Raw genomic sequence first — 12,376 nt, 5'->3', positions numbered from 1 at the left:
TGAAGAGGCCTATTAAAAGAGAGGGACAAGGGGACAATAGCGCGTCTCTGGCCGCCGTATGTTGCCCTCCTTTCACCGGCTTTTCTTTCCCCAGGAGAGCCCCCCCCCAGCCTGTCTGTTTAAGCACTCCCACCCAGAGAACCATTGGAGAAGGGCTTAGCACTGAGTGAATAGACCCCGCTTTATCTTCCCCCTGGTCCCCCTTTCTCCTATTGAAAGAGGGGGGGGGGGGGGGGGACAGAGAGAGAAAATAAAAAAAATGAAGGAAGGTTCTTTCTTTTAAGGGAAAGATAAAGCCAGCCCTCTCTTTCTCTTCTCTTCTCTACTTAGCCAACCAACTCTGTTCTCTCTCAGCCCCTTCCTCTCTTCATATCTCCCCCAATGGTTTAGCTCTACCTCTGGAGGGGAGCCATCTTCTTCCCCTGTCAGTTGGGTTTGTAATACTCAATCTCCAACATCGTGGCACAAACAATGGGAAACAAGGAGTCGTATTGAAACTTTATGTGTGTGTGTGTGTGTGCGCAGGTGTGGGTTGCGATGCAAGTGTGTGTGTTGCGAGTGTGGGTGTGGATTCCAGTGTGTGTGAGTGAAGGCGAGCAAACAGCTTTCAGTGTGTGTGTTTGTGTATGTGTGTGTGTCCGTGTATGTTCGTGTGTTCCATGTGTGTGTGTGTGTGTTCCGTGTGTGTTCCGTGTGTGTGTGTCCCATCCTTAAACACAGCAATGGAACAGACAGAGACAGGTGTCTTGGTTGACGTTGAGCAGGCTCAGACGGATGCTTCCCCTGGGACACTTAATGGAGTTTTGATTGTATAACATCCATTTTAACAAAAAGCTCCCCCAAAGAGTGGCAGATTTCTCTCCTCCGCAGTGTGCTTGTTTCGTGTCACCGCACGGTGGCTGCCATATGGTCTGGGGAAAGAGTTAAATAAGTCATGAGGCAGCTGACTCTTCCTGCTCAGCTCAGCCACCATTTTAATGAGAAAATACATATTTTCAGCCTCCTCCATCCACCCCATGTAACAACATGGCAACACGTAAACAGGCCAGTCCATTATTGGGCCAGGCTAAATATGGCCATGCATTTGGCTCAAGCATCGCTATTAGATTATATCATTACATTGTACTCATCAAACCTCCCTCTTCTTCCAACAGCTACCCGAGCAGCCTACTTTTCCCAGCAGCCCCAAGACCAGGTAGTGGTGTCTGGTCAATCGGTGACTCTGCCCTGTGTCATCGTGGGGTACCGAGGAATGGTGCAGTGGACCAAAGACGGCCTGGCGCTGGGTGGAGAGAGAGATCTGCCAGGTATGCATCTGATCTGACCAACATCTGTCTGTGTGTCTCGGTCTCTGTCTCCCCCTCTCTCTCTCTGTCTCCCCCCCCCTCTCTCTCTGTCTCCCCCTCTCTCTCTGTCTCCCCCCCCTCTCTCTCTCTCTCTGTCTTCCCCCTCACTCTCTTTCTCTTTCTCTCTCCCCATCTCTCCCTCTTTCTCTCTCTCCCCCCTCTCTTTCTCTGTCTCCCCCTCACTCTCTCTCTCTCCACCCTCTCTCCCTCTGTCTCCCCCATCTCTCTCTTTCTCTTTGTCTTTCTCTCTCTCACACTCTCGCTCCCCTACCCCTCTTTCTCCCCCTGATCAATTCATGGTCTCATTAGGAAGCCTTGGCTCTCTGTCTGTCTGTCTACTCAAATTAATGGAGGTGGAGAGAAAGAAATATACTGCAGACAGCCTCTCTAGCGCAAACAGACACAGAGCATTTAATTTGTTGTTTAGCATTTTGAGGCTTTTGTACCAAGGTGGATAATCAATTGGCTGGTGTCACGCGCTGACATTTAGCTGTGTTCTGGACTAGTGGGAAGGTGGAGAGGCTCGGGGCTGACCTTAGACACTACATCTTGATTTTGTCTGTGCTTTAAAGGACAGTCAGTCGCCTCACGCCCCCGTCTCACATGTAGCTGCTGCCTTCCCCTAGCCAGTCTCACATGTAGCTGCTGCCTTCCCCTAGCCCGTCTCACATGTAGCTGCTGCCTTCCCCTAGCCAGTCTCACATGTAGCTGCTGCCTTCCCCTAGCCAGTCTCACATGTAGCTGCTGCCTTCCCCTAGCCCGTCTCACATGTAGCTGCTGCCTTCCCCTAGCCAGTCTCACATGTAGCTGCTGCCTTCCCCTAGCCAGTCTCACATGTAGCTGCTGCCTTCCCCTAGCCAGTCTCACATGTAGCTGCTGCCTTCCCCTAGCCAGTCTCACATGTAGCTGCTGCCTTCCCTAGCCAGTCTCACATGTAGCTGCTGCCTTCCCCTAGCCAGTCTCACATGTAGCTGCTGCCTTCCCCTAGCCAGTCTCACATGTAGCTGCTGCCTTCCAATAGCCAGTCTCACATGTAGCTGCTGGCTTCCCCTAGCCAGTCTCACATGTAGCTGCTGCCTTCCCCTAGCCCGTCTCACATGTAGCTGCTGCCTTCCCCTAGCCAGTCTCACATGTAGCTGCTGCCTTCCCTAGCCAGTCTCACATGTAGCTGCTGGCTTCCCCTAGCCCGTCTCACATGTAGCTGCTGCCTTCCCCTAGCCAGTCTCACATGTAGCTGCTGCCTTCCCCTAGCCAGTCTCACATGTAGCTGCTGCCTTCCAATAGCCAGTCTCACATGTAGCTGCTGCCTTCCCCTAGCCAGTCTCACATGTAGCTGCTGCCTTCCCCTAGCCAGTCTCACATGTAGCTGCTGCCTTCCCTAGCCAGTCTCACATGTAGCTGCTGCCTTCCCCTAGCCAGTCTCACATGTAGCTGCTGCCTTCCCCTAGCCAGTCTCACATGTAGCTGCTGCCTTCCCCTAGCCAGTCTCACATGTAGCTGCTGCCTTCCCCTAGCCAGTCTCACATGTAGCTGCTGCCTTCCCCTAGCCAGTCTCACATGTAGCTGCTGGCTTCCCCTAGCCAGTCTCACATGTAGCTGCTGCCTTCCCCTAGCCAGTCTCACATGTAGCTGCTGCCTTCCCCTAGCCAGTCTCACATGTAGCTGCTGCCTTCCCCTAGCCAGTCTCACATGTAGCTGCTGCCTTCCCCTAGCCAGTCTCACATGTAGATGCTGCCTTCCCCTAGCCAGTCTCACATGTAGCTGCTGGCTTCCCCTAGCCAGTCTCACATGTAGATGCTGCCTTCCCCTAGCCAGTCTCACATGTAGCTGCTGCCTTCCCCTAGCCAGTCTCACATGTAGCTGCTGCCTTCCCCTAGCCAGTCTCACATGTAGCTGCTGCCTTCCCCTAGCCAGTCTCACATGTAGCTGCTGCCTTCCCCTAGCCAGTCTCACATGTAGCTGCTGCCTTCCCTAGCCAGTCTCACATGTAGCTGCTGCCTTCCCCTAGCCAGTCTCACATGTAGCTGCTGCCTTCCCCTAGCCAGTCTCACATGTAGCTGCTGCCTTCCCCTAGCCAGTCTCACATGTAGCTGCTGCCTTCCCCTAGCCAGTCTCACATGTAGCTGCTGCCTTCCCCTAGCCAGTCTCACATGTAGCTGCTGCCTTCCCCTAGCCAGTCTCACATGTAGCTGCTGCCTTCCCCTAGCCAGTCTCACATGTAGCTGCTGCCTTCCCCTAGCCAGTCTCACATGTAGCTGCTGCCTTCCCCTAGCCAGTCTCACATGTAGCTGCTGCCTTCCCCTAGCCAGTCTCACATGTAGCTGCTGCCTTCCCCTAGCCAGTCTCACATGTAGATGCTGCCTTCCCCTAGCCAGTCTCACATGTAGCTGCTGGCTTCCCCTAGCCAGTCTCACATGTAGATGCTGCCTTCCCCTAGCCAGTCTCACATGTAGCTGCTGCCTTCCCCTAGCCAGTCTCACATGTAGCTGCTGCCTTCCCCTAGCCAGTCTCACATGTAGCTGCTGCCTTCCCCTAGCCAGTCTCACATGTAGCTGCTGCCTTCCCCTAGCCAGTCTCACATGTAGCTGCTGCCTTCCCTAGCCAGTCTCACATGTAGCTGCTGCCTTCCCCTAGCCAGTCTCACATGTAGCTGCTGCCTTCCCCTAGCCAGTCTCACATGTAGCTGCTGCCTTCCCCTAGCCAGTCTCACATGTAGCTGCTGCCTTCCCCTAGCCAGTCTCACATGTAGCTGCTGCATTCCCCTAGCCAGTCTCACATGTAGCTGCTGCCTTCCCCTAGCCCGTCTCACATGTAGCTGCTGCCTTCCCCTAGCCAGTCTCACATGTAGCTGCTGGCTTCCCCTAGCCAGTCTCACATGTAGCTGCTGCCTTCCCCTAGCCAGTCTCACATGTAGCTGCTGCCTTCCCCTAGCCCGTCTCACATGTAGCTGCTGCCTTCCCCTAGCCAGTCTCACATGTAGCTGCTGCCTTCCCCTAGCCAGTCTCACATGTAGCTGCTGCCTTCCAATAGCCAGTCTCACATGTAGCTGCTGGCTTCCCCTAGCCAGTCTCACATGTAGCTGCTGGCTTCCCCTAGCCAGTCTCACATGTAGCTGCTGGCTTCCCCTAGCCAGTCTCACATGTAGCTGCTGCCTTCCAATAGCCAGTCTCACATGTAGCTGCTGCCTTCCCCTAGCCAGTCTCACACTGCTCAGCCAACTGAACGGCTCAGTGCTTAACTGGGGGTGGTGCAGCACCATTTCCATTTATGCCTTGAAGGCCTTTGGCGTTTGTTTGTGGCGTGAGTCTGCTCATTTTGCAGTCTTTTCATTCCGGTTTGGGTTTGTTGTTCTGCTGTTGTTTGTTGGGTTTGTTTTCTTGTTTTCTTTCCCATTCTCTGACTCACTGTATTCCTTGTGTTGGCTTAATGCAGGGTGGACACGCTACTCCTTAATGGGCGACCCGCTATCAGGCGAGCACAGCTTGATGATCGACTCGGCAGAGCTGGCGGATGACGCCGTGTATGAGTGTCAGGCTACGCAGGCCGGACTGCGCTCCCACCGAGCCAAGCTCACTGTTCTAGGTAAGATACACAGCTGCTGCACACACCGCACACGGGCACACACAGGGACACACACAGGGACACAGACACACGGGCACACACAGGGACACACACACACATACATGGGCACACACAGGGACACACACACACGGGCACACACAGGGACACACACACACGGGCACACACAGGGACACACACACACGGGCACACACAGGGACACACACACAGGGGCACACACAGGGACACACACACACGGGCACACACAGGGACACACACACGGGCACACACAGGGACACACACACACGGGCACACACAGGGACACACACACCCTGATCTGCAGGTTGGCTCTACAGAGGGAGATTGTCAAGCACCATTATTGTTCTGACAGACTTACACACACGCACGCACACACACACACGCGCACACACACACACACACACACACACACACACACACACACACACACACACACACACACACACACACACACACACACACACACACACACACACACACACACACACACACACACACACACACACACACATATATGTTTAAAATGCTCACGGTTTCTATGTCTTGTAACTGTTTATGACATCACCTGCTGTTATCAACTTTCACAAATAACACCTGGAAAATGTACTTGTATATCAGCCCTGTAAATATTTTTCAAACCCAACAGAGCCAGCCAAAAAAACTGTTTTCCTTCAGTATCGATAATCAAGACTGTGGAAGTCTAGGATAATGTGATTGCTGCAGTCACAAATGACTTGCGTGGACACTTAAAAAGTCAAGTTCTGCACAGTTAGCACATTTTACAGCGAGTCACAATATTTGTCAACCGTGGGGCAGCTTTTACATTAACGCAAAGTGAGTGATCTACATATTCACCAGGCATCCAGAGGTGGGGAGAGGAGGGTGGTGGTGGAGAGAGAGATGGCGGAGGGGGGTGAGAGGAGAGAGAGTGGCCCCTCGTGGGACTCCCAGACAGTGAAACACTGCTGCCACCTGGTGGCTGATGGGGGAACAGGCAGCAGCACATTCATTAGTCTTTACTGAACGTCTCTCTGATGATCTGGCAAATACACCCAACAAAGCAGAGAGACAGTTACAGAAGACACTGGAGCCTCAGCTCTATGCACCAACAACAAGGCTAGGCTACTGTACTGTCTCCTCACTGCCCTGCTTGTTTCTGTCATTTTATGAGCTTGTTTAAGCAGCGAGACAAGGGGGAGAAGAAAAGGCAGCTAATGAAAGGCTGGTCATGTGAATTCTGACGACCCATGATGAAGAACACTGCTCTAATTGGCTTGACTCAGTGTCGGGCCACGCTCCGCCCACTATCCACTTCCTCTCCGCTCCTACGACCACACGCAGCTCAAAAGAGCACAATGCAGCGTGGTCAATAGAGATCACACCCACATACACACACCCACATACACCCACCCAAACCCTGCTTCACAACGCCCGCACTGCACAGCTCAGAGTGGAGGTGGGCGAGGATGGACTGTTTGATTGGTTAGCGTGAGCCTTTGTGGACAGAAAAGGCGGTAGATGTTGTTTCCTAACGCCTTGTAGAATGTCCCTATTAAGAGAGGAGCAAATCAAGCAGGGACCGGGGTGTGTGTGCAGGCCTGTTTCGAGAACACAGATACACAGAGGCTAGGGTCTTGAAGTGTGTGTGTGTGTGTGTGTGTGTGTGTGTGTGTGTGTGTGTGTGTGTGTGTGTGTGTGTGTGTGTGTGTGTGTGTGTGTGTGTGTGTGTGTGTGTGTGTGTGTGTGTGTGTGTGTGTGTGTGTGTGTGTGTGTGTGTGTGTGAATGTGGTGAGTGTGGGGAAATCAATGCAGCCAGATGAGACCAAAGCAATCCGGCGCATTCAAAGGAGTCAACAGCGGGAGAGCAGCCAAGGGAGTCGGCATGGAAATTAAAATCACCTAGCACTCGGATTCCATTAGTGTCCGGGCCGCGGTGGCGGAAGGACCTCTGACAATTCAGATACACACACAGAAATTGGTTCAGCGGAGGGAGCAAGAGAGAGAGATAGACCGGGGCGCAGGCCCGCTGCTGTTTACGCCTGCCGTTATTGCCTGGGGAGATAGACGCCTTCATCAGAGGTGGCAGCGTGTGCGAAACCATGCAAATAAATGAACAAATAAGCAATTCAGATGAAACATCACTGGGCAACAGTGGGAGTAAAAGAGAGTACTAATGCCAGTCTCAATGTTAAGAAGGAAAATGAAATGTCTCTTCTCTTTTTTTCTTCTCAAAGCCAAATGTTGTCGGTTTCCATTCCAGTCTACAAAGTAGAAACACACCTCGTGAACCAACACGATGATGAAAGGATATTGTTTTCTCTGTGTGCAGTGGATGAATTGATGCAGCGTTAACACATCACATTAATCTCACTAGATGTTCCTCTCATTCAGAAGCTGTGTACTGTAAAAGGAGCTTTCAGTTTGGTGGGTTGTTTCTCTCCTCTAACATGAATGCGTTGTGTTTCCTCCTCCTCTCCCTGTAGTTCCCCCCACAGACCCGGTGGTGGAGGGGGGTCCTATCATACGTGTGAAGGCCCACACACCCTACAACCTCACCTGCCGCGCCTCGGGGGCCAAGCCTGCCGCCGAGATCACCTGGTACAGAGACGGAGAGGTCATGGACACGGCCATATACTCCAAGGTACAGAAAGACTACAGCACAATCAGACAACAGGTCGGGCCAGGGCAGGTTAGAGAGAGCAGGGCCATGCCCAACCTCATCAGGATCCACTAACACCCACACAACACCAGCACAGCTCAGCAGAGTACAGCAGAGCCCATATAAGCAGGCTATGGCAGGGTACAGCAGAGCCCAGCTAAGCAGGCTATGGCAGGGTACAGCAGAGCCCAGCTAAGCAGGCTATGGCAGGGTACAGCAGAGCCCAGCTAAGCAGGCTATGGCAGGGTCCAGCAGAGCCCAGCTAAGCAGGCTATGGCAGGGTAAAGCAGAGCCCAGCTAAGCAGGCTATGGCAGGGTACAGCAGAGCCCAGCTAAGCAGACTATGGCAGGGTACAGCAGAGCCCAGCTAAGCAGGCTATGGCAGGGTACAGCAGAGCCCAGCTAAGCAGGCTATGGCAGAGCCCAGCTAAGCAGACTATGGCAGGGTACAGCAGAGCCCAGCTAAGCAGGCTATGGCAGGGTACAGCAGAGCCCAGCTAAGCAGGCTATGGCAGGGTACAGCAGAGCCCAGCTAAGCAGACTATGGCAGGGTACAGCAGCTACTCAAAATGCAGCAACTTTCTCTCAGGGCAGAATACAGAAGCAGACTCTTCCTTTTCTCTGTTTTCTCTCTATTTTCTTAATTTTCTTTTCCATTTCTCTTTCTTTCTCTCTCAGGACTTTCTCTCCCTACCTCCCTCTCTGCAGTCCCCCTCCCCTTTTTCACTCATACCTGAACCCCCCTCCTCTCTCCCCTACTCCCCCTCCCCTCGCACTCTAATGCATCGACACTACAGCATAACTGGAGCATGCCAAAGCTCAGACAGGCATGAGCGTTTGATACAGTAGAATTTCTGCCGAGGAGAAATCACCCACAACAATGCCGAAACACAATGGGGGGATGCGCCAGAGCGTGAACCAGCCACAGTCGGGAAAGAGTCACATTTGTCATGCTCTCTGACCACGCTAAAATACGCTAAACGACACATTTAAGGAGACTAGAGCCTGCAGTGGAGAAAAGGAGGGGGGCAGGAGGGGAGAGAAAAAGATAGGGAGAGAGAAAGTGGGAGTAAAAGAAAGAAGGGTGGGAGATACTGAAATACAGTTCACTGAAAGAAAGAAAGAAAACGGGTGCTTTTAGAGAGAGGGAGGGCTAGAGTAGGGGAGGGGGAGGTAGAAAGGGGGAGAGGTGGCTTGGGGCAGAGTGAGAGGTGGTGACAGGGAGTGATGCGACTCGATCTAGCGTAAAAATGCTTTTTGTGTGTCTGGCTGAGGAAGTGAACGGCCTGGTCCATTGATTCAGCTGTCTGTTTGTCCGTCCATCCAGGGAATGGGCTCTGCTCTGCCCTTGCCCTTTTCCAGAGCTGCCTGTGAGACAACCCTCCCCCGGCCACCCCTCCTCACGGCTACAGCCCAGAAATACAGACACAGCCACCTCTGCCATTACTGCACACTGTCTGACAGCCCTGTGTGTGTGTGTGTGTGTGTGTGTGTGTGTGTGTGTGTGTGTGTGTGTGTGTGTGTGTGTGTGTGTGTGTGTGTGTGTGTGTGTGTGTGTGTGTGTGTGTGTGTGTGTGTGTGTGTGTGTGTGTGTGCGTGTGTGCATGAGTGCGTGCGTGCGTGCGTTTCTTTGTGTGTGCTTCAAAAGCGACGGGCGATATCTCCAGAATCTACCCCTTTTCTCACTTAGACGTATTGATTCCTGCGAGCAATAAATAGATCTCAAAGATGATGACAAACAAGGAGCGCTGACTGGGAGCACTCTCAGAAATGTGGGAACAGCACAATATCCCCAGGCGCATCATAAAATATATGATTTAACCGCCATGCCAATGGACTGGATGGCAATTTGAATGCCTCACACGTCAGAAAGATAGGTCCCGCAGTGTCACACAGACACCTAGAGGGGGAAGACTCAGCAGGGCCTTACATGAGGCTACACCTATTCTATACCTTACTTCCCTACTTAAACCATTTTGTCTCTTTAGGGACCAACATATATTAATCTAGCCCAAGAGGTGAAATAAGGACTCATAACTCCCTCTGCATGTTTAACAGCTGTCTCTTGTCTGTCTTGACCATTGAGATGTACAGTAAACATCGTAGATGTCTTATCTCCATGTCTCTGGTCTGTCTCTCCTAGACGCGGATGGAGGATGGGAAGAGGGAACTGGCTGTCAGTATGCTCCCTGTGGTGCCGGAGGACAAGGACTCTGGCCGTACCTACACCTGCCGCGTCCTCAACCCTGCCGCCCCCGCCGGACTCCAGACCTCCGTCACCATCAACGTCCAGCGTGAGTGTCCTCAGTGGCACTTAGTGTCCCCTACAGTCACTCCGTAGTGTCCTCGCCCCAGTGATGGGGATACACTCAGACTTGAATACTACTTAGTATATACTGATGTATTGTCCATGGACACTAGTATGCTATTGTGGATACTAGTATGCTAGTGTGGATATTGGGACATAGTCCTATAGGTAAAGTGTATACAAATATACTGCCAATAACGACGAGGTAGTAGCCTATACACATATATCATCTATAATTTATTTATTTATGTACTTTAGGCATTAGTTGAGGGCTTTGGTTGAATAAATACATTTCACCCAGCACCACTTTAGAGTTAATGGAAGAGTGGTTAGTTCTGCCTGCCTGCACATGCACTCGCTCACCCTTCAATGATTCATACACTAACCTCTCTGTGACAAACACACACCCCTTCATATAGGTCCTAGCTCAGTGACACATACCTCCAGTGCTCACAGAGCTTCCTTTAGTACTGCTGTCCTGTTCCTTCTCCCTTGACTGACACATATTCAGCCTTCATATACTGTAGAATCCTCCATAGTGATAGATATGACACATACTATGTTCACATCTCAGTAATGTTGTGTGCTCCCCTCCATCCTGCAGACCCTCCATCAGTGACCCTGTCCGTCCAGCCCCAGACTGTCATGGAGGGAGCCAAGGTTCTGTTCATCTGCTCTGCCTCTGCCAACCCTGAGATCACAGGATACAGGTAAAAAACAGCACCTCAACCTACACTTTGTTGGGTTCATTTCTTTCATGGAGTCAGTGTGTACTGCATTATTATGGAACTATTAGCCTTTTAGTTGGTCCAGTTTGGACTTGATCATTATTAACGCACATGTAACTCAAAATGATCTAGTGACCCAAAGTGACCTGGTAACCCAATATGTTCTGGTAAACCAAAGTGATCTTGTAACCCAATGTGATGTGGTAAATTGACCTTCTAACCCGATGTGAGCTGGTAAATTGACCTTCTAACCCGATGTGATCTGGTAAATTGACCTTCTAACCCTATGTGATATGGTAAATTGATCTTCTAACCCGATGTGATGTGGTGAATTGACCTACTAACCCTATGTGATATGTAAATTGACCTTCTAACCCTATGTGATGTGATAAATTGACCTTCTAACCATGTGATATGGTAAATTGACCTTCTAACCCTATGTGATGTGGTAAATTGACCTTCTAACCCTATGTGATATGGTAAATTGACCTTCTAACCCTATGTGATGTGGTAAATTGACCTTCTAACCCTATGTGATGTGGTAAATTGACCTTCTAACTCTATGTGGTGTGGTAAATTGACCTTCTAACCATATGTGATATGGTAAATTGACCTTCTAACCCTAGGTGATGTGGTTAATTGAACTTCTAACCCTATGTGATGTGGTAAATTGACCTTCTAACCCTATGTGATGTGGTTAATTGACCTTCTAACCATATGTGATATGGTAAATTGACCTTCTAACCCTATGTGATGTGGTGATCTGGTGGTCCAGGTGGTCCAAGGGAGGAGTCCCCATCTCGGAGGCGAACGGGGACAGCCTGGAGGTGACGGTAGACCACTCGTACTTCACAGACCCTGTCTCCTGTGAGGTGTCCAACTCAGTGGGCAGCACCAACGTCAGCACCCTGGTGGATGTACAATGTGAGTGGAGCACATCAGTGTATCATAGTACTAGTAGCCTATAGTGTAATCCGAGTAGTGTGTCTGTGAACACATGTTCACCCTCGTCACAAGAGTTATTGTGTCTTTGGAGGATACTGTGTAATGTGCTTTGTAAATGCCTTAGGGAATATGATAAAGTCATACTGAATTGAATGGTGAATAAGGGCTGTACTAGTTCTGATGGTGTCCTGGGCTCCTCTGCAGTTGGTCCCAGGCTGCTGTCGGAGCCCAAGCCCATGAACGTGGACATTGGGATGGACGCTGCCTTCACCTGCACCTGGACAGGCAACCCTCCCCTTACCCTGGCCTGGACCAAACAGGGCTCAAGCGTGGTAAGACAAGTAGCTCAATCAATACTTATACTGTGTGTGCGTGTTTGTGTGCATGTGTGTTTGTGTGCACGTGCATGTGTGTGTGTGTGCATATTTACATTTACATTTAAGTCATTTAGCAGACGCTCTTATCCAGAGCGACTTACAAATTGGTGCATTCACCTTATGACATCCAGTGGAACAGCCACTTTACAATAGTGCATCTAAATCTTTTAAGGGGGGGGGGGGTGAGAAGGATTACTTTATCCTATCCTAGGTATTCCTTAAAGAGGTGGGGTTTCAGGTGTCTCCGGAAGGTGGTGATTGATTCCGCTGTCCTGGCGTCGTGAGGGAGTTTGTTCCACCATTGGGGGGCCAGAGCAGCGAACAGTTTTGACTGGGCTGAGCGGGAACTGTACTTCCTCAGTGGTAGGGAGGCGAGCAGGCCAGAGGTGGATGAACGCAGTGCCCTTGTTTGGGTG

The 12,376-nt window shown here is 51.2% G+C and overlaps 1 protein-coding gene across 17 annotated transcripts in view; it reads left to right on the top strand.

Annotated features, from left to right (window-relative positions):
• LOC139563946 (kin of IRRE-like protein 3) overlaps window positions 1-12,376 on the top strand; it is a 58,058-nt gene that overhangs the window by 35,220 nt on the left and 10,462 nt on the right. For all 17 annotated transcript variants that reach the window (XM_071383002.1, XM_071383005.1, XM_071383010.1 and 14 more), the window contains exons 2-8: window positions 1,155-1,307; window positions 4,779-4,928; window positions 7,427-7,584; window positions 9,746-9,896; window positions 10,515-10,620; window positions 11,414-11,562; window positions 11,788-11,915. In XM_071383002.1, coding sequence (XP_071239103.1) covers window positions 1,155-1,307; window positions 4,779-4,928; window positions 7,427-7,584; window positions 9,746-9,896; window positions 10,515-10,620; window positions 11,414-11,562; window positions 11,788-11,915 — 995 coding nt within the window. The remainder of the gene's footprint in view (window positions 1-1,154; window positions 1,308-4,778; window positions 4,929-7,426; window positions 7,585-9,745; window positions 9,897-10,514; window positions 10,621-11,413; window positions 11,563-11,787; window positions 11,916-12,376) is intronic.

The sequence above is a fragment of the Salvelinus alpinus genome, chromosome 35 (genome assembly GCF_045679555.1).
Source record: "Salvelinus alpinus chromosome 35, SLU_Salpinus.1, whole genome shotgun sequence".
NCBI lineage: Eukaryota > Metazoa > Chordata > Actinopteri > Salmoniformes > Salmonidae > Salvelinus > Salvelinus alpinus.
Note: the sequence above shows the minus strand (reverse complement) of the source record. Positions and strands in the feature narration are given on the sequence as shown.